General features: G+C 38.1%; 1 protein-coding gene across 2 annotated transcripts; it reads left to right on the plus strand.

Annotated features, from left to right (window-relative positions):
• The first annotated feature begins 1,317 nt into the window (after positions 1–1,317).
• On the plus strand, positions 1,318–22,582 carry LOC107583063 (coronin-1A-like). 2 transcript variants are annotated; one of them, XM_016269158.1, is made up of 14 exons: positions 1,318–2,995; positions 6,514–6,732; positions 8,329–8,516; positions 14,091–14,204; positions 15,959–16,162; positions 18,069–18,191; positions 19,167–19,296; positions 19,547–19,728; positions 20,427–20,546; positions 20,752–20,856; positions 20,969–21,114; positions 21,223–21,280; positions 21,883–22,098; positions 22,198–22,582. In XM_016269158.1, the coding sequence occupies exons 1-14, from the start codon at positions 2,830–2,832 to the stop codon at positions 22,294–22,296; spliced, it is 2,070 nt and encodes a 689-aa protein (XP_016124644.1). In that variant the 5' UTR covers positions 1,318–2,829; the 3' UTR covers positions 22,297–22,582. The 2 variants fall into 2 exon arrangements, with proteins under 2 accessions (XP_016124644.1, XP_016124645.1); XM_016269159.1 differs by lacking the exon at positions 1,318–2,995 and adding an exon at positions 6,881–6,947 and having other exon boundaries at positions 6,662–6,732.
• The last annotated feature ends 28 nt before the right edge of the window (positions 22,583–22,610 follow it).

A 22,610-nucleotide genomic window follows, 5' to 3' on the forward strand; every position in this document is an offset into this window, starting at 1 on the left:
TAGTCTGTACTGTTGCATGGTGCTAAAATAACTGTGCAAGGAAACAAAATACAGTAGATGAATGAACTCTTTACAAAACAACTTAAGGCTTAAGCATGTGAACAGCTTTATGTTACTGAATCTTTTATCCAATAAAACAGATTTAGCCTATGCAAAAAAATTATTTCCATTTACACAAAGATTGTATTATAAAGAATAATACAGAAATATTTGCACCACAAATAAATAATCATCCACAACCTTGTATCATTGAATGTCATTATGCCATCTGCCAACCTCTATTTATAGTTGACGTGCTGCAGTTTGAGACAGGGGTCCACAGAGAGCCTCATACTTGTAATTATTGCCTTTAAGTTTTAGTGATGGGAAGTCCGACTCAATTCTGCGAATCGGTTCTTTTGAACCGTTCGTTTCAAAGAACCGGTTAAAATCAGCGATTAGCCTATCTTACGTCATCATCATGTGGTTTCTGGCATCCATGCGAGCTAACATTTTTAATAAAGGCATGTGTAGGGTCTTTTGTTCTTACTTGTCTTTGTAATTGTATTTGTTGTTCTTCTATTGCATAATAAAAAGGGGGGGAAAAAGGCATGTGTAGGTGTAAATTGCTGTTCATTACGCTTTTCGACTGTGTTTAATTAATGTTGGTAGCCTATTTTAATGTTTCCCAATTCAGATGCAGACATGATCCGCAATTTAAACTAAAATTCAAGAATCGAAATATTATTTGCATTTACAATGAACTTATACGCTACTAAAATTCACGTAGGCCTAAATGTCTTGGCTGAATTTTAATAAAGGCCTACAGTAAACTGTCCTGGGCCTAAAAGTCATAGCTAAACGTCCAGCAGCCTACGTCGTAACATGTTTATTTGCTTTATTCATTTAAAGTAATTTTTCACAGGCTCATTGCAAATCGGACAAGAGCCGATTCTCGATAAGATTCACTCGGACTGATTCAGTTCCATTAAGAAGCGAATCATTAGTTCGGTTTTGTTCAACACATTCATTGGAAAGAACCGACTCGTTCTGAATCGGACATCGCTACTTTTGAGCTATCATTATAAAGAATACTATCATAATATAAGATAGCCTACAATGCCTGTCAAATAGACTAGTATGTAATCTTGATATTAGGCTACATTCTAAAAAATTAAAAAAATAATTATATATATATATATATATTGTAATAGAAAAAATATCTAAAAAGCACAAATTGAATCGCTCCTGTCCTCGCACACCCCCGGCTCGTCCCAGTTGGTTCAGACTGGATTAGAGCGCTGCAGCATCAGCGGATGATCAGGAGTGAAGGCCGGGCCGCTGCGCCCCTCCACCAGCCGCATGCTCCCGCACACCGGCATCAGTCAGCTCGTGAGAAAAGCGCCGGGGAATGTAGGGGATATTAACCTTGCTTTGGCATAGGCGCTTATCTGAAACGGATCTCCTCAGCAAAGCGCTCGTTTAAAACTCTGCTGGATGAAATCACTGCAAGCTAGCAGCAACATCACTTGGCAGCACAGGGGAGACGTGCTCCTGTGAGCGGAGCGCCGTACATTCCTCCGTTCGCTGGAAGACAAATGCCAAGCCTCCGGATGGAGATATCTTAGACGGAGCATGGGGGGTCGCGGGGATGCGTGTGCCGCTGTTTGGGAAAACCGGTTGTGATGTTTAACCGCTGCTAAAACGTTGACTGGGAAGCTCGTGTGCTTTTGCAGTCAGCACAATCAAGGTGACGGCAGCTAGCCCGTTAGCTCGCGAGCTATCCGGTTAGTGTGAGACGGGGAACAGAAAACGCACCGAGTGCGTTAGACATCGAAATATCGTTATTGATTAAATGAAAAAGCAGAGCACTTTTTCTTTGCACTGTGCACTTAATGGATAACAGTGCTCGTCGCTGACCAGGAGCAGATGCCAGGAGATGCTTGATACATTCTGGGGGAAAACTTGACACATCTATCTATAATATTGCATATCAAACTCGCGTGCTTTTTTAATCAGCTGAATATTTTACTATTAACTCCCTGAACCCCGTGAGATGTCATGTCGATTTTGGCACTGTACTGCATATTAGTGACTACTTATGGTCGGTGCCAAGCAATATTGTCGTATCATCACTATATTAAGCGCATACGTGTGTCTGTTTAGAGAAAAATACACCTGCTTCGTTCAGGTCCAGTAAATGAGTCTTTTGTATCAGTTTCTTGCAACACACGGGGTCTCAGCGCGCTGGTAGCTTAAAAATCAGTGGATGCCAAAGCTCCGGACGGACAGATGATGATGGTGATGATTCAGTCTACGGGAATATGAGGAAGTTACTCTGAACCGAGCACACGGCTTCGCGTTCAAGAAACCCCTGCCGTTCCCGATGGTGAAATTAGCCGGCGGCTGTTTGATGAGCAGCAAACGAAAGCCACCTTTCCTCGGGTCACATCTGAAGTCGAGCTGACAGAAGCTGGTGGGGTTTGTGTGAAAGGCTGGAGCAGGGTGTGACCGCACTTCGTTTAAATGTTACATGCAGCACTGTATATATCAGCGAAGCTCACTATGAACGCAGCCTGGAACTTCTACGTCAATCCATGTGGATGACGCCGCCGCCGCCAACGTTCCAAAACAAAGCGTCGCCGAGGCAAAAGTTGCTTTTTAAAATAGTTTGTCTCGGCTAAAGAGCAGCAGGTCTGTTAGCCATGTAGCTGGCTGCACTTGACCGGACTGCACTTCTCCGACTAATGTCTAGGGTGTCGGGTCTTTTTTTAGTCTGTGTTGTGCGTGTAAGTGTAGATGTATAGCGTAGCTATTTTAGCGTCGTCGTCGTGACTGTTTCTGGTTGCTATGGCATTTTTAAACGGCCCCAGACTGCTGGACTGGGCAAACTCTCCTCCACATTTACAGTTCAACAAATATGTCCTGACTGGCTATAGACCCATCTCCTCCGTCCAGGAGTGTATCAAGAGTCTCTTCTATCTGCACAATGAGCTGGGGAACATCTACACACACGGTGGGTGAGAGAGCCTACTGCTTCAAAAGAGGATGCTGACAGTGCCCCCTCTCTTTATTATGCTTATTACATGCTTTACTTTTTGCCATTGTTTTTATTTTTTAACCAATAATTCTAATGATTTGAATTAGTATTAATAAATTGCATGACTTCACTCATGTCAGTATGAGTTTTGCCCATCCTGGCTGCTTAGGTCTTACCAGTATTTGCATTTGTATTAACGTTACCCATTCATAGCTATAGTCTAAACCCCATTTAAATGATCCATGTTGCTATACCACACCAGACACAGATGATCTATATTTCCTTCTTAAGCACTGTGTGTTGTAAACTGCACACCTTACTGGCTTTTTCAAAAACTACATGTTAATGGAATAGTTCACCCAAAAACTATTTATTTACAGTCATGTTGGTCTAAACGCGTATGACTTTCCTCTGGGGAAAACAACGGAACATTTTTGAAGTTGTCCTTATCAGTCTTTTTCATGCAGTGACATCTTCCCCATTCATTGTCAAGCCTCAAAAAGCATCAGAAGTGTGGCAAAGTTTGTGATAAGTGAACTCAAATGAATCATTCAATCATTAAGCAAATTTGCTACTTCTCTCATGAACTTGAAAGACTTGAAATATAGTGTATGAGTCTTGTGGATTACTGTTGTGATTAAAGTGATTTTGTGTCCTGGTTTTAATGTTGACATTTTCAATCATCATTAAATGGAAAATACAGACCAGTAGATTGTTCAAAATATCTCCTTTTGTTTTCTGCGAAAGAGAGAAAGTCATACAGGGTTGGAGCGACATGATTAATGACAGAAATAACTTTTTTTTTTCTTTTCTGAAAACTATCCATTTGAATGATTATAGCTACACCTTGAAATGCAAAGATCTGCTTCTTTTACGAAACTCTCCATCCCCACTCTTGCGGTGTACATCTGCAGTTTGCTATACATAACTCCTTTTGTTATTGACAAACAATCAATTATCTCGTTAAGTAATTTGTGCTGTATTTTTATATCACCGCTGCAGTGAGCAGTATCTAGACAAGCATTCCAGTGCAACAGTTGCTAAGAGGAAATGTAAAAAATGTCAAATCGGGCATAAAGGTCAACTCCAAAATAATTTCTGCTTGTAAATGCTTCTAAATTGCAGGACTGTGTGGAACCATCAAGCTGGGTCATGTGGTTGCCTGCAGGTGTACTGTAATACATACCCTTTCCTTCCAAGAAACTGCCATTTGGACTGGTAAAACTTTGTTAGTAATATATTATATTGTTTTGATGGCAAATGACACATTCACGCTGGTGTGCATTGCTGAAAACCTGAGAAGTACACTGCATCTGAGCACTGCGCTCTCAGAGTGTGTTCACAAGCCAACGCTGTGGTTCACCGTATATTTGAGAGTGTTCTGGCCTATACTGTAGTCCAGTAAGCAGAAATGAGAGGCTTGAAATGAGTGACACAGCTTAACTTGACCCAAAAAATGACTTTGCTGTAGGGAGCTGCACCTGCACCTTTTCAAAGCTGAAATAAAGAGGCATTTATTCTGTTTGAATTGGTAAAAATACCTCCTTTTGGAGTTTGTAAGACAAGGTGACAAAGACTGATGAATGAAAATGTGTTGCATATATCGTCACACTTTTTATTTTTTATTTTTATTTTTTTTACATGGGGCGATTTCCATTCTTGCATCTGAACGCAACCGAGGTGCATGTTCCTTCACAGTGTTTGCTTTGTGTTCAAGTATTTGTGTTTTACTTTGCATGATATGTATGCACAATTGGATCCCATGTTTGCACGCCATGTCTTCAGAGCAACGTTTGATGTTCTTAGGTTTCTACCTGTAACATCTGCTGTTTAAAGATGATTCAGTCTATTCCTGACACTTGACTATGACTAATAATCATTACTAGTCTGTTTCTGGGTGTAACCACTTTTGCTGATGTGTTTGTATGGTTTTCTGGTCTGTGAGCTACTTTAACCTGTTTGTATGGCCACTAATGGTCTATGATCTGATTGCAGACTTCGGCAATAAACGATTGACACTTGCACATAAACCACAAACTTGAAGGCACAGTTCACTGAAAAAAGAAGAAAAATTTATTCACATGCTTTTCGAAACCAGTTTTGTGGGACACAATATAAGTTTTTTAAATTTTTTTTTTACTGTCCACACAATAAATGTCAGCGGGACCCAACATCTATCAAAATATCATCTTTTGTGTTCAAAGAAGAAAAATCATTCAGGTTTAGAATGACATAAGGGTAAGAAATTGTGATAGAATCTTCATTTTCATCTTCACCTCATGCTTTGTTAAATGATGATAATTGTAATTATGATACAAGTTAAAATTATGACAAAGTCAGACTTTTTACATCATGACTTTTCATCTCTTGAATATGAAGGAGGAATGGCAGAGGATTCCCAAATCCAGGTGTGAAAAACTTGTTGCATCTTTCCCAAAAAGACTCATGGCTGTATTCGATCAAAAGGGTGCTTCTACTAAATACTGAGCAAAGGGTCTGAATACTTAGGACCATGTGATATTTCAGTTTTTCTTTTTTAATAAATCTGCAAAAATGTCAACAATGCTGTGTTTTTCTGTCAATATGGGGTGCTGTGTGTACATTAATGAGGAAAAAAAATGAACTTAAATGATTTTCGCAAATGGCTGCAATATAACAAAGAGTGAAAAATTTAAGGGGGTCTGAATACTTTCCGTACCCACTGTATATATATATATATATATATAATTTGGACTATTTATGTCATAATTATGATTTGTTTTTTGTCATAACTATAATTTATCAAAACATTATTTTGTCTTATGTGGTGGAAATTATTTAAATTTTAAATATCATTATTGCCAATTAAACAGTTTTTTTTTTAAATATAACATTTACAGTACATACAAAGTGTAGGTGCAGCTCAAATGCATGGGTAGAGTGCATGTTCTCTATCAATAGTGTCTTTATCAGAGCGAGTGTTAAGCCAACAGAGATAACTCACTCAAAATAGATGTGCTAGAAGGCATTGGTGCTTTTACCTGACTAGGATAAATCATTTGACACTGGGGGAATGACAGGTGCTTAGAGAGAAAAAGAGATTCACAAACAACAAGAAGATTGTCCAAAAAGATTGTCTTTTCGTGTACTTTGAGCCACTAGTAAAAAGCCACTGAGTGTCATTTAGTGCTAAAGACTTTTAAAGACCTTTGTTTTAGTGTGTAGTTTGCATTTTGGCAACTGCTGCTAAAATTAGCACAGCAAAGCCACTGAGACCCTCATTGTGCTGGGCCGTTCCCTGGGCCTCCATAAATCCATGTGTTGTTTAGGCTGCAGCATTTAACTCAAGGGACACGATGAAACACTGCAGGGCTTGCCTGAGCATAATGCCAAATAACGACCTTCTCGTTCTCTTCACAGGTCTTGCGTGTTTCAACAGTGCTTCAACTACTTCTTCTTGTGTACAGTGACTCTCCTGAGCCTCTCTGTCTCGTTGTTTCTTTCTCTCCACTCAGGAATCCCTCTGCTATGTTTCCTGGTGCTGCTCCCGCTCAACATCCCCTGGTCACAGATCAGCGTGACGTGGCTGGGCGTGGTGCATTTCCTGGCCTGCCTGTCACCGCAGCTGGGCTCAGTGGTCTACCACCTCTTCATGAACCACGAGGGCGGCGAGCCCATCTACAAAACCCTGCTCACGCTAGATATGTGTGGAATCTGCATGATCAACACGCTAGGTCAGCATCTCAAACTGGTGTCAGATCAATCCGAGCACTCATCACATTTTCTCTCAGTATTCTTTTCAATTCTGTTCTCTGTCTTCCCCTGCTGATTCAAGTTTGTTTGTTTTTCTCCGGACACCCCACATTTGATATTTTTGTATAGGTTGTTCATACCTGATGAAGTGATCTGTCATCACATCGTGTTTAGCGGTGATCACCAAAACAGGCTGGTATGCATTAGAGAGCTGTGTCACAGCAGCCCAGTGAATAAGTAAAATTTGCATTTCTCCTATATTTGTAGTCATCGTTCAGACTGTTGCAACATTTTACCAAAGGAGAAGGGTTGTACAAGAAAACAGTGTTGCAACAAAGGAAATGAATCAGAGAAAACAAAAGAGATATAGACATTGAAGAATCCATTGAAGTGCCTTACAAGAAGACAGTTTTCTCTGTTGTCACATGTACAGCAGCAGTGACAAGACTGTCACAGCACTTCTATTGTCTCTTGCTCAGGTTGTTTGATAAAAATCTCATTTGGAATGTTAAAGTAATAATAATTATCCACCATTTAGTTGGAAAACAAAGGAACATTTTGTAGGAAGTCAAAAAAAGGACATTTTGACTAATTATTCAAATTGACTTATTTAGGTAATGTTCTAATATTTTACCTTCTCAGTGCAAAAGATGGCATTCTTGTAAATATGTTAATAGTTTTAATTGATAGTATATAAAAATTATATTTTATTTAATAACTCAGTTATTTGGTTAACCCTTAGGTACCATATAAATCCATATAAATCAAAAATTATTATAAGTTTAACAGCACATTACATATAATTTTGCTTTAAAAGTTTTTTTTTGAAGTACAGAATATCATATTTATGGTGAAGAAAATGTCATACAATATATAATTAAATATTACATATAATTTAAATGTCATATTATAATATAATTGAAAGTTATAATATATAATTTATGGTGAAGAAAATGCATGTATGTTTGCAGCAACATTATTACAATTGTTTTTTTTTTTCATTTATTTATTGCATTTTTATGTAAGTCAGCTTACTGTTTATAATGAAACATGTAAAGGACATCCCCATAAGTTTGTGCATGACACATCCCCTCTAAATATATTGTAGTTTTTATTTATTTACATAGTTTCTTAATATTTTTGTTATCAATTAGGTTGTTTTTTAGTTTAGTGTGTGTGTATAGCACAAACTGTGCACCGTCTATGATTTACGTAGCCTTCTAGTTTACCTTTTTTTGTGTGCAGATTTTGGTTAAGTAGGCGGATACATTGTAATTATATCAGAAAAAATATATATATATCAGAATTTTTTTTTACAATGTACATTGGTAAGCAAATGCGTTACAGCAACTATATGTAGTTTTGTGTATTTTTGCGACTTTGGAGCCCTGTACACTTAAGTGAGTGGAATTCACTGTCGTGATTACAGTGGGTAGCTGCACACATGCATTTGTTGCTGCCATAAAGCAATCCACCCTTTTTTGTGGAATTTCGTATCTGCTCACCAAACATACTTGAATGACGTGAGCTGTACAGTTATACTAGTCATCTTAGTAACACTGTGTTTCGGTTCACAGGAGCCCTGCCTATCGTGTACAGCACTCTTCTCTGCTACCCCTTCACCCGCACAGTGGCTCTGCTGATGTACATCCTGCTCTCCAGTTACGGCATCTACTGTGCCATCACAGCGTGCAGCAGAGTGCGCCGTCTGCGTTCCTTCGCCTGGCAGGCGCTTTTCCGCTTCTCGTTTTTCCTTCTGCGTGGGGTAGGTGTGGGCGGAGGAAGTCCCACCTCACTGCGTCACTTTCTCACCATGGATGCACTAGCGGTGTTGGGTGGTGTCATCAATATCACGCGAATCCCCGAGCGGTTCTGCCCGGGCCTCTTTGACTACTGGTGCAACAGCCATCAGATCATGCACGTGCTGGTGGTGGTGTCCATACTGTACCTACACTGGGGGGTGCTGGACGACTTACTGTGGATCAACACGTATCACTGTCCCTCAGACTGATAGTGGCCCCTGCTAGTCTGGAATCATGGGTAATAGGGCGTGAGGACCTCTTTTAGTAATGAGATGTTTGGGAATGCGACATAATTGGGCAAAGAATGGTTTGGGGAGGGAGGAGGCTGTTGTGCTTTGTATATAACTATGTGCACGAAAGTCCATAAGAAGTGTTTTACATGTTTTTTAGGAGACACCAGTGCCAGCTTTGACACACATGCTTGTTTGTGCCGTCAGTAGCCAGAATGTGCATATCTGCGTTTGCGTAAACATTGTCTGTGCATGGCACTGTTTAGACCTGCTAGCTCAAACAAAGGCAATTTATATTTCTTTTTTTTTTTTTGGTTTGAGACCTACACATTCTATAGGCGCACACACACGCACATATGGGGTCTGACATTATTTGATGTCATGTGTTCACCAGCGTTTAAAGCATTTAATAAATAACCTCTAAATTTAGTTTAAGAGACGTGATCGAGCCCTCAAATGATTGGCTCTTGAAAAGTAAGATTTAACGTATCGCGTAAAATTAAAATTCATTGCACAAAATAGCATGGCTTTTATGAAAACTAATTATAGTTTGTCTCTATTCTCAGTTTTGCTGGTGACAAACAAAGATCACCGGTGCAGAACTGATGTATGCACCTCCAACTTTCAACTTATTACTCTATTGCAGACTATGCAGCATATAAGATGTTACATCTAACACCCCACACACACACACACACACACACACACACACGTACGTACTGTATGCCCAGTCTCACAGCAACATTTACTGGAAATACTTGAGTTGATTTTATTTGTTTTATCACACTTTTTTTCTCATCTCCCTGTTCAGGTCCACATTTTCCGCATTCTCACCCTGATACCTGTAAGCAAGCGAAGGGTGAAGGGGTCATTCCTTGGTTTGCAGCCTTGCCAATTATACGTTTACTGGCTGGTTAAAGGTGCTGAGTGCCCGTTTTATTTTTTAGTGCCCTATGTGACTTTGATCATGTTTGTTAACATCTAAGGGGCATTTATTCAATGCTGTTTTTGCAGGAGCATGACTTTAATAATACCCTGGGAAGCATTTTACGTTACCTGCAGAAGATATTTTCTCTGCTGTGCCGCTGAACAGTCAATTCAGCCTTGTACACTAACGATTTTAATATCCTAATCTGTAGTTTGGAAGATTGGATTTTGTACCGCTCTAAATTAGATTTCATTCTGACCTTTAACCTCAATTATCTATGTAACCTTGGATTCAAGACAAGGCAAATTATTTTCTTAATGGTGTGCTGTTTGCACAAAGGCTTTAATTCTCTGCTGGCCATCCTCGTCCACTGTGCACCCGATGTTCCCGCTCATCAGATGTGGCAGATGAATATTAGACTCCAGAATGGAGCAATATTACACATGCCAATACACTATGAATTCCCCAATGAAGATTAGGGGAATATTGGTACTGTTCACTTGTGCCAAATTAATGCTATATATATATACAGATTATCTAAGTCCCTAGTAGTGGGATGAACTTGATTGGATATAATTCATAATGACCCCTCTGATTTAAGAAAAGTTGCCAAAAGACTCCAGGTTTAACAGAGTTGTTTACAGTGACTAAAGCTGAACAATCAAGTCTCCTTTATATCTACTTTAGAATGTGATTAATGTAAACTAAAACAGTTCTATTGATTGCAGATTGCACTATGGAGATGTTCACATTGTTCCAAATGGGCTGTATTATGCTGTTTTTGCACATTTGGATTTGTTCGTTTAGCACGCTTATGCAGTACTGAGCGGAACAAACCAAGGATGACTCTTTTAACCCTTCCATCCTCGCTAGTTTTAAAGAACTGACAAACAAACAACACGATGTGATAGATTCACTGACACTATCACAATATAGCTTTTAGAATAAACATCAGTGAGGCCTGCCTTTTATTTCAATTAACCTCTCTATCCATATCCTTGGCATTATATTTATTATATTTAAGACGTTATTTTGACATTTGGCAATGTTTGAAGATATTTTATTTGAATTGCTATTACTACTGTATTTATTTAATATATATATATTATTTTAACCAGTTGGGGATCACATATCTTTACACAACCACAGTACTCTAATATCGTCTAGCAGAGATCAGACCTATTAGTGTAGAATCAGTGCATGTTAGGTAGAATGTTGCTTAGCTGTATCTGACAAACACTTACACATACTCTATGCCAAATTAGATGTTTTAGGACCTCGGGTGTCGAGGGCGACGGTCCTGATCTTAGCAACCCAGGGGGGTTTTAAAAACAAACCACTAGTCCCTCAGAATTGGGGAAGGTTTACCCCAACCCCTTTAATGCTATTAAATGATAAACATTAGACTCTTCAATCAAGTGGTGCATGTAAGTACTAGTAAACCAATCCCCTTAAAACACAACATGCGATTTCTAATGCTTGTGCAATGCAACCACTGACGTATGTGCTTAATGTGCAGTAACAGAGCGAATGCATCAAAAATATCTGTCTTTAGAAACGGAATGAAATCAAGAGAGCAGCCCAGAGGCAATACAACCATATCAAGTAATTAACTGCACTGTTTATTTTTTTTACCAAAAGGGCTTTGGATCAAAGTGAAAACCAATTAAGAACTTAAAAGTCCATATAGGTAACGTAAATACCTGTATGTAGACTGTATATGCATAAAATGCAAGTGGCATACATACTGACATTTTTATATATTCATATTAATATACAAAGCAACAATGTTATAAGAAAATATATTGAATGTTAACGTATTTCATCTCAGAGAGCGACACTCAATATTTATTGTCCGATTTCATTTCAAAGGCAGCAGTGGTTTGATCATTCTGTAACTGTAAAAAAGCTAAAATTGTGACATCGCAACGACAGGCCTGGCAGAGGAGTTAACAATGCTGTTAGATTATTTAGTAAGGTTAACGTCATAATTATATGTCTGTACTACTATGATGTCATAATGTCATTAACACGGTCTTTGGTTTTTAAGCTGTTTAGAAGGGATTGTAATATAGTTCGGTTGGTAAAATCTCTTTTTTACATTATGAAAAGTACAGAGAGGCATACAGATGTTTTGGTTTGTTATTACCTCTGAAACCCACTGGATAACTATGCATAATCGAAATATGTACATAAATATATATGTATACACAAACATGTTTGTACATGTGAATTCCAAAAACAAGATGTTTTACCAGTCCTGAAAAGAAACAGATCTGTGTGTTCACACTGACATGTTTTGCTCAGACCATGCCATCCTGGGGTTTCCTCTTCTCAGGGTGCCCTGTCAGTGCTCACTTGTACCGAGTGACCTCAACAACTGATTTCGGGCCAGTTTTCTTTTCATCCTGTCATGTCTCATTTGCTTGTTCTGGTTAAAATCGAAGACTGAAAAAAATGATGACAGTTGTATGTTTTTAAGGGCAAAGGTCGCGATGGCTTGTCAGTCATCAGGCATTTGGACTGTGCATCCTTCTTGATGCATATTGCCTTCGTGGGGCCGAATGTGTCCGTAAATGCTGATCAAGAATGTGTTTATTCATGTAGTTAGTTAGGTGATGTGAGAATGTGCAGAGCATGTTACATTGAGCCCTAAAGGAAATGGATTGCATCATAACCCATGTTTTAGAGGAGGAACAAGGATGATATTCTCATGGATGATGTTCTCCTGTCTGTATATTCTAATGTCCCGTGGTAAAAAATAATGACATGATGTATGAAACTATAATAACTTTTTTTTTTTTTTTCTTAGTATGCAGGTGCTGGATAGCCTGTTAATGATCATTTAAAAACTACTCATCATTAGTTACATTTTGCATTATTATGATAATGGATATATTGTTATTATTACTATTATTCTGAGATGGGTTACCACTATCAGTGATAATCTTAATTTAAGTACAAAGGCTGAGAATACTAATGCACATAGGAAGACGGGAGGTCTCTGAAAGATCTGTCGTTTTTTGTTTCCGCTCCTGCTTGTGTGTTTTTGTAGAATTTGGTTGTTGTTTGGCACCATCTGGGGGCCACAGCGCTCTATTGACTCTTATGAGTCGGTAGCAGCATAAATGATGTTCAGTTAAACCGTGTTGACCTTCTGGATGAAGTCTGTCACAGGTCAAGCACTGAGCCCTGCTGGCCGTATATCTTTGTTTTTGTTGTTTTATCAGGTGTCCTCAACTTATTTATTGCAAAATTTACTATAACTTTGGTTTTACATAAACATTTCTTGTTGTAAATTATTTTTTTTATTATTATCTACAAGCGTGTGTCTCTGTTGGTTTGTTTTATGGGCCTATATTTCTCTCTCAGTCTATTTGTGTGTCCACAGTTACATGTGTTCACACAAGACAGATCTTCCAAACCCCACGGTCTCCTGCAGCAATTGTGCAATAAATTGAGGTTTATATTTTTAAATGGTCTCTTTTGACTTCCTTTATTTTTTAAATGATTTAAAATAGGACTGTTGATGAAATGCTTTTATATTTTGACCTCCACTTCTGTTTGCCTGTTTATTCTCACATGGTGTAGTGAAGTGCTTGTGAGACTGGGGGTGTTTAAAAAATATTTTGTATTATATTCCTCTATTTATTAAATTGGTCACTTTTGAGAAATGAACCCTAACCCGTAAAACTTTATTCCTGGAGAATAATTAATCGGATTATTGTTCCAATAAAAATAGAAATTGAAATGTGAAAATTAGGGTTGCCTTAATTGAGGCATTCAATCGAATGTGAAAAGGGCACTTCTTGTCGAAAAAAACATAGTAAATAAATAAAATTATCAAACCCAAATATTGTCATTTTAGGGTAAAAAGGTTATAAATGGTGAACTAGTTTCCACCAAACTACATACTGTAAAAACATGACAAAACAAATAAATTAACCTCTTTCAAACAGTCGAAGAAGATTTCACAATTTTTATTTATTTAGGATGGAAAAAAAAGTGGTGGCTAATGCTACCAAAGTGTTTTAACAATACTACGACATTTTGGCGGAAAATATGGTTGTCGTGGTAATTTTTTAAGTTAAAGGCATTTGCTTTAATGCTGCATTTCACTGCTTTAGTGTTTAGTTCCCTATTGTTACAAAAGAAAGCGTAGGAAATTTGAGTGTGAATACAGAAAAGTTCAAGAGAGATAACGTTCAGATTAACATGTCTACCGAGCTCACGTCACGTCTGTGTTGCTATGACCACGATGAAGTTGTGAGGACTAGGAGCAGCTTCACGCAACGTAAATCACTTTAAAAGGAAACATAAAGCGAGGACACCTCCCATTCGCATCTACATCTCAAACTCTCACTTCCTCCTTGATTTAGAGTAAGCTGTGGCCACAACTGCTGGCATTCACCCACTCCTCTCCATCTGTCAGCGTCCAGCGCTTCATCCTCTCGCCTCAGGAGCCAGAGTCCCTCCCCAGCCACAGTTCTCAGGTACAGTCCCCCTGTCCGATCATACTGCGTGTTTGTGTGTTGTGCTGCTGTGATTGGAAACACTTCATAACTTTGCATCTTTATCTGCGACCTAGTGAGCTGACTAACTAGACAGCACATTGGGCGCGCCTAAACGCTTCTGTACAGCCCAAAATGCTGTTTAGATAAGCAGATTTCGAAACACAGCCCTAATCTGCGGCTCGTTCATAATACATCCAGTTTGTACTCAGTTTAGTACTGTATTTATGTTAATATTTTTCCATTGCTAAATGCGTCGAGCTGTGCCTTTCTGAACTGTGGCAAGGCACGGTTAAATATGAGGAAGTTTAGTAAGAGAACTAAACAGTATTTCCAGATAAAGATGAAGCTGATATAACTTGAGTCCTGCATATTATTGTATAAAAAAATAGTGCAGACTATATAGGAGTTTGCTCTTGTATCTTAAATGAGCTTGGAAGAAATGCAGACAAAGGATAAAGCAATGTAAACAAATATTTCAAGCCAACATAATAGTAGTAGGCTAATAATAATAAAACTTGAAGAATTAGCTCTGGCAAAAATGAAAATTCTGTCATTGTACTTTCTCACCTTCATGTCGTTCCAAACCTGCATGACTTACTTTCTTCCGGTGAACATGAAAGATGTTAGACTGAATATATCTCTGTCACATTCACTTTCGTTGGATGAAAAAAATACATGAATGAAAAGGACTGGCTGAGGTTGACGCTCTGCCCAAAAGCTCCATTTGTGTTCCAAACAAGAAAAAAGTCACAGGTTTAGAACAACCTGCAGTTAGTTACTGTACTTCTTTTCCATCCACTTTGAATATAACAACTACTGTGATACATTAACTGGATTAGCTGTTTTATATCATGATGAAAACGTTTTGCAGTATCTCCGAAGCAGGTAGAAATAACTCAGTGATTCCATGTTTGTGTGGAAGGATGTGGTGTAACTGAAGTTCTGAACATCTCCTGCGCTCCCACACTTGCTGTGGTGTTAGTCCAGTAACGACAGTTTCCTCTCTCAGTCCATTTAATGCTGTAATGCACCTTTCATTTTTCTGGTTATTTTACTGAGTGCTGTGAGCATACAGGGTATGATGCATTGCAAGTGAGAGTGACATTTGTTAGTCAACTAATTAAGCATATGCACAAGTGCATTTGATATAGGGATGATAAGGGGAAAAATGGGCAACAGAGAGCGAAATAGATGAGAAGGGGGCACGAAGCAAAATGCTTTATTACTAAAACCTGCAGATAAAGTGGCATCAAGACTTGAAGAAGTAGACCGAGCATTTCCTTCTCTGTCACTTCATGCTAGTTTCCTTTTTCCTTCCTCTTTCTTTGAGCTTATTGCCTAAATGCAGTTTTAAACATAGAAAGTTGAAAAAGACGTTGAGCGGAAACGTTCTCTTTCGTTTTCACCCCTTTGGTCTCTTATCTGTAACTATTCATTTACAAGAATTCATGCAAATTTAAGAGAATGCAGGAATTAATTGAAGAATACAACTTGAGTGCAAGCATACGGACCACAGCAATGAGTTAAGATCACCATCGATTGCTGGAATGGAGTCAGCCAGTTTCACCACAAATAGCTAAACCTCAACAACAACAAAAGCTTCAATTCAATGAATCATGTAGCCTATAAGTTACACAAAACGAAATGATGATGAAAGCTATATTATTGTTTCTCATGTGTATGCTTTGTTTCCTCTCCAACCCTGTTTCTCTTCCTTCTCTGTCTCTCCTCAGGTCATCATGTCTAGGAAGGTGGTCAGGTCCAGTAAGTTCCGCCACGTCTTCGGCCAGGCGCTGAAGGCGGACCAGTGCTATGATGACATCAGGATCTCCCAGATGACCTGGGACAGCAACTTCTGCTCGGTCAACCCCAAGTTTGTGGCCATGATTGTGGATGCCAGCGGTGGAGGAGCTTTCATTGTCCTGCCCCTGAGCAAGGTGCATCCAGATAGCATGTCAGACTCATTAAGCTCAAATTAATTGAAATCTTTATAAAACAAGCCTTGGATGAAGGGCAGTGTTGTATGCACGCCAATATTAAGATTAAGTTTAGGTTTAGGTTTAGGTCTTGATATTTTCAAGCCGTTACCTGTTTTAAATGATCTTCAGAGGCCTTTGAATTGTGAACTGTAGATATGTTTGTCTAAATAAGGAAGTTGAAGGTTGAGTTTCATTTGTACGTGTCACCATCTCTTCTCTTTATGCGCTCTTGCGTCTTGTTTTTGCCATATTTGGAGTGCGCTGCTGTCAGCTCTGCACAGGATGTGGTGACAGCTTGCAGAGTGAGTGACAAAAACTGTGAGAAAAGGACAGCTGCCACTTAGGCTTGATGTGCCTGCCTTTTTCGTGTGATCAGCTTGGTTTAAAATTTGAATATGTACTTTTTACTTCACAAAACTTTGACTGAAAAATGCTACGTTTTCAAAATGCCTTTCAAAAATTAGCAGAGGATGTTTGCATCTCTTACAGAGAGATGGTGGAAACATTTTCTTGCCTTCCTCTTTCTTTTGGGGTTGTATAATTTATTTCATATGCCTTTTATTTTCATCTTCTCTGTCCATCATCTCTGGTCCTCTGTTTCTATATGTTGCTCTGTCTGCGCTCCTGGGTCTTATACTAGAGAATGAATGGGAGTTCTGTCATATTCAATCTGCTGTGCATCTTACACTCTGTGCTTTGCTCAATGCCAGCCATTGTTTCCCAATGAACACGAGAATTCGAGTCAAGCCCTTTTATTTCGTTTGGGTGGCTTGAGGAAGTTTTGAAAGCTGCATTTTGAGACTGATAACATGATCATCTGGTTTTGCACAAACTTGTGGAGTTTACACATGTCAGTAAAGGGGTGCATGATACTATAGAAATACTGACATACATTTTTTTTTTTTAAGTACACTTTTAGCTCAAGTTGTCATGCTGATAATGTAATTTGTAATTTGTATTCTTGTATTAAATTAGATCTCAAACATTTGGACCCCATTGTACCAGAAGTAAGACTCTTTTGTAAAAGATTAATCTGTTTGAACTTAAGAACTTAATTCAGTCCCCAGTCACTTGATCTGACAATGATTCAATTATCTTTAGACTAGTTTTATTTTTATATAATTATATATTATTTATTCTTATTTTGAATTAGCTTTAATTTTATATTTTCAGTATTTGAATTCAAGTTTTAGTCAACAAAACAAGTTTTTTGTTTTGTTTTTATTCATTTTTAATATTTGTATTTAGTTTTAATTTATTAGTTACATTTGTTTAAAATGTATCTAAAAAAATATTGTTATTTCACTGTTAGTAATTTGAGTTATTTTCAGTTAGTTGCGAAGGCAACATTTCAAATTTTTTTTGAGCTGTATTTCAAATTAACAGTGGTTTTTAATGGTTTTAGTTTAAGTTAAGAACAACAATGCTTTAGTCCCGTCATAAATCACTGTAGTATTTCTTAACTTATTGCAGCCCCTAACTTATTGCAATAATAATTTATAGATTGCACACAACACTCACATTTAACAATATGACTTTGGCAGAGTGAAAGTGCTCTCCATGTGCATGATGGGAACTTCTGCACAGTGCTGTCCTCTCTAAACGGGTTAGTAGTTATTAGGCATAATTGAAGGCATAGCTGTAAAATTGAGATCAGCTGACAAAGCCCCCCTCCTCTGTCTGAGATCTCTCATGCTCTTTCTGCTCTGTTTGTCAGAGCAATAGAGGTTTTGAGTTGATATTCTATATTTAGTCATTTGGAGGTCTTGTTAATGGGTTTATTTGTGTATGTTTATGTTTTCCACTCCATACCAATGTTTTCCTTAATAGCTCATTTTTTTAGCCCCTTTGATTTGTGTTTTAGACGGGTCGCATTGACATGTCCCTGCCCACTGTCTGTGGTCACACTGGACCCGTATTGGACATCGAATTCTGCCCACATAATGACAACATCATTGCCAGTGGCTCTGAAGACTGTAGTGTGATGGTGAGTGCCTTTGGCTCAATGGTTTGATCAAATTACATTTATGCACCAAAACAGTTGAACAGAAGTCATACTAAAGTGAAAATGCTAGTATAATTCACAGTTCTCTGCCCAGTGCCATCCACATGATCATAAACAAAATAAATGTAATCAATAATAAATTAATTACTTAACTGATCAAATTATGTGTACAAAACAAGTCATACTAGGCTTGCTAGTGTGCTGCTGGTATGGAAATTTATGCCGGTTTAAAGGGGGAAACTTATTAATGAACTTTACTTATCCACAACAGTTCATATATCCCATAACGAATAGAATATGCTTAAATAACGCTCATGTGGACACTCTCATATCTACAGATACTTTTCATACATGAGAAACATGTTTAATGTTTTAACTGTGTGAGTTAATAATTTAACTTTCTTTATTTTTAAATTGCATTAAAATACAATTTACAAACAAATAAATGAATAATATATATGAATAAATGTATTATTATTATTAAATAATAATAAACAATATATATTATTAAATTGCAATATAATTTTTTATTGTAAGTTGTGTAGTTCTCTAGAGTTTTAAAATGAAAACAACGGAAATAGCACACTCAAAAATAGATTAAATGTTTTATGTTTACTTGCATGGCATGCTATGTGACATCAGAGAACCGTGAGCATGCAAATTTGTTTTTAATTTATTGAAATTTAATTTATTTATTCTCAGGGGGTGCTTCAAGTGAACGTTTTACTTCTAAGGGGTTCGGCTTACAAAAAAGTTTGGGGACCCCTGTGAGCCCCTTGAGAACCCCAATTGCACAGCAAAAATGACCCCTTAGCACCACCTAGCATACAACAAGCGGTAATACTGGTATATTACCGTTTGAACACAGCTACCGTACTGCTGTGAAAAATATAATACTGCGGCAAGTCTAGCTCATACTACTTATTATAACATAAGGTCAATGTTGTCATCTAATAGATCTGGGAGATTCCAGATGGAGGTCTCATATCACCACTGAAGGACCCAGTTGTGAAGCTGGACGGTCACTCTAAACGCGTGGGCATCCTCAGCTGGCACCCCACTGCCCACAATGTGCTAATGAGTGCAGGTAAACCAACATAAGACACCCACTCAATAGCCAAAAGTGCAGGCTAGAACTACACCTATATATGTATGCACCCAGTTGTGCTATATAGAGGCAATTGATGGCGCCATCTGCTGATTCTTCACACACACATCTTCTTAACATCTTCGGGTTATCATAAATTTGACATGATTTTGTTTTCCTTTCTCCCCCTCTGTCTACATATATTCTTTATTTACCTAGTCCCTCTCTTTCTCTCGTTTTCTTCTTGAAGGCTGTGATAACGTGGTCATCCTGTGGAACGTGGTTCACGGAGAGGCAGTGGTGCGCATTGACTCAGTGCACACTGATCTGATCTACAGCGCCTGCTGGAACAGAAACGGCTCTCAGATCCTCACTTCCTGCAAGGACAAGAAATTACGCGTGTTAGACCCCCGCAAGGGCTCCGTCATCTGTGTACGTGTATGCCTTCACTGGAAAGAAATGATAAAATAGTGTGAATAATGCTAAAAAAAAAGAATGCATGGGGTATAAATAATTCATATGGTTACGTTGTTTACCGTTCGCCACATTGATTTTGTTGTCGCATCCAGAAAGTTTTTGTCTTGTGGTGTCAGGATGCACTTGTTGCTGTACTTAAAAGATCCGTTTTTTAAGATGGTTGGGTTTCATGTAGTCTTGAGGCAATTTTAAGGCATTTTAGTGTGTGTGTGTGTGTGTTTGAATGATCATGTGAGTATTCAGAAAACTCTAGCTGGAGCACATAATACTGAATAATTTAAAGCCATTGGAAATAACAGAAAATCCTTTAAGTTGATATTAATTTAACATTTTCTTAAAATGCAAACACAATAACAAAATTTCGCAGACAAAAAAAAAATGCGGTGAATCCTCGTGACCAAATTGAACCTGCTGCGAAATCCCAATTATATTGATTTTTTTTAAACAGCTGGATTTTGCTGGTGAAAATTCGCTAAAAACAGTAAATGGGGCCACATTTCTGTCTTAATTTGAACATTTTAAGTTCAGTGAAAGCATTTAATTAAAATTGTGAACATTTCTCTTTCTTATACGTTCCTTTCTGCTAGCTCATTTACTGTCATGTGATTTGGCGCTGCTCATATGACTTCTTTCTGTGTACATGTTTGTTTCAGGAGAAGGACAAGCCTCATGAAGGCTCCAGACCAGTCAGAGCTGTGTTTGTGTCTGATGGGAAGATCCTGACCACCGGTTTCAGCCGCATGAGTGAGAGACAGGTGGCGCTGTGGGATCCTGTGAGTACATCTTGTGCTTCAGAAGCTCTCTCTTTTTTTATAGTAGTCAACATTTGTAGTGGATCAGAAAAGTTCATCAAAGTTGCCCTAAGACAAGAACGCATTTTGGTTTTAGGACAACTTTGATGAAAGTTTTTGATCCACTTCGAATATTGACTACTGTAGTTTCACAAGTAAGTGACCACAAGTGTTTTTGTGGTTGCAGAAAAACTTTGGTGAGCCGTTGACCCTGCAGGAGCTGGACACCAGCAGTGGGGTGCTGTTACCTTTCTTTGACCCTGACACTGGTATAGTCTACCTTTGTGGCAAGGTAAGGAACTAAGAAAGACATTCAAGTTTTGAACCAAGTTTAGATTTTATGGCCATGAAGAGTTGTTTGTTCATGAAGTTGGATGTTTTAGCCAGTGTATATGGTTTGACAGGGTGACAGCAGCATCAGATACTTTGAGGTGACAGACGAGGCCCCATACGTTCACTATCTCTCCATGTACAGCAGTAAAGAGAGTCAGAAGGGCATGGGCTACATGCCCAAGAGAGGCCTGGAAGTCAACAAGTGTGAGATTGCAAGGTAAACACATCCAGCCTTTCAGCCAGGCCTATAGTGTACTTGCTTTCTCCCACAAACATACAAAAATGTCAGTATTTTAAATTCTGCATTATTTCATATTTCTTTTAGGTTCTATAAACTCCACGAGAGAAAGTGTGAACCTATTGTTATGACTGTGCCTCGTAAGGTAAGCTTGTCAAAGTCAACGATCATTTTAAATGTTGTCAAAGGTTTGTGGTCAGTTAGAGTTTTTTGTTTGAAAGAAACTAACAGGTTTATAAAACATTAAATTGGTCAAACGTGACAGTAAAGATATTTATAATGTTACAAAAGATTTATATTTCAGATAAATGATGTTCACTTCAACTATTTATCAAATAATCCTTAAAAGTATCACAGTTTCCTCAAAAATATTAAGCTGCGAAATTGTTTTCAGGATCGATAATACTAAGAATTATTTTTTTTTGAGCAGCAAATCAGCATATTAGAATGATTTCTGAAGGATCATGTGACACTGAAGACTGGAGTAATGACGCTGAAAATACAGCTTTGCCATCACAGGAATAAATTGCATTTTAAAATATGTTAAAATTGGAAAATAGTTATTTTCAAACTGGAACAATATTTAACAATGTTACTGTTTTACTGTACTCACTTCTTTCAAAAACATAAAAAAACTGTACCGCCCCCAAGTTTTTTGAATGGTAGTCTATTAATGCCACTTTGTTTATTAAGTGCTGCTTATTTGTTCCACTGTCTTAATCCAGCATTATCATTTCTTTGCTTTAGTCTGACTTGTTTCAAGAAGACCTTTACCCCGACACGATTGGTCCAGAGCCATCAGTGGAGGCAGATGATTGGTTTTCTGGTAAAAATGGGGAACCAATTCTGATCTCCTTGAAAGACGGTTTTGTGGCTACCACCAAAAACAAAGAGTTCAAAGTCATCAGGAGCTTGATGGCCACCACATCATCTTCCTCGAGCAACCGACAGTCTGACAGTGCGGTAAGAGAACACAGGAATCCTCTGCCTGTTTACTGTGTTTTAATGAACCTTTCTGTCACAAATAAACTCATTCTGCCTTTCTTTCTGTTTCATATACAGGACGTGCAGACCTTGCAGGCCTTGCAGAATGAGGTGAAGGAGCTGAGAGAGATGATTGAGCAGTTGACCCAGCAAGTGAGCGAACTGGAGAGCAAGTAGCTGAAGAGAGACCCCAGTAGAATGAAAAGAAAAATGCAAATGGACATGTACAAGATATGCAAATAATGAAGTCGTAAAAAGTGTACATTGGAAAGAACATTTTGTAGAATTATGTGAAATGTTTTCATGGGATACCATTTTACAGTCCATTTCAGACCAAATTTTGCTCTTCAGAGATTTCCTTTTTTTAAATTTGTTTTAGAATTTTTAATGTGACCAGATTTGTTTGAAGCCCATTTTAATATATGTTTTGTAGGATTTGAAATAAATGCCAGTGTTATTTTAACAAAGATTTACTTGTGTGTCAAAAACTC

The sequence above is a fragment of the Sinocyclocheilus grahami genome, unplaced genomic scaffold, assembly GCF_001515645.1.
Source record: "Sinocyclocheilus grahami isolate Dianchi unplaced genomic scaffold, SAMN03320097.WGS_v1.1 scaffold49.1, whole genome shotgun sequence".
NCBI classification, from domain to species: Eukaryota; Metazoa; Chordata; class Actinopteri; order Cypriniformes; family Cyprinidae; genus Sinocyclocheilus; species Sinocyclocheilus grahami.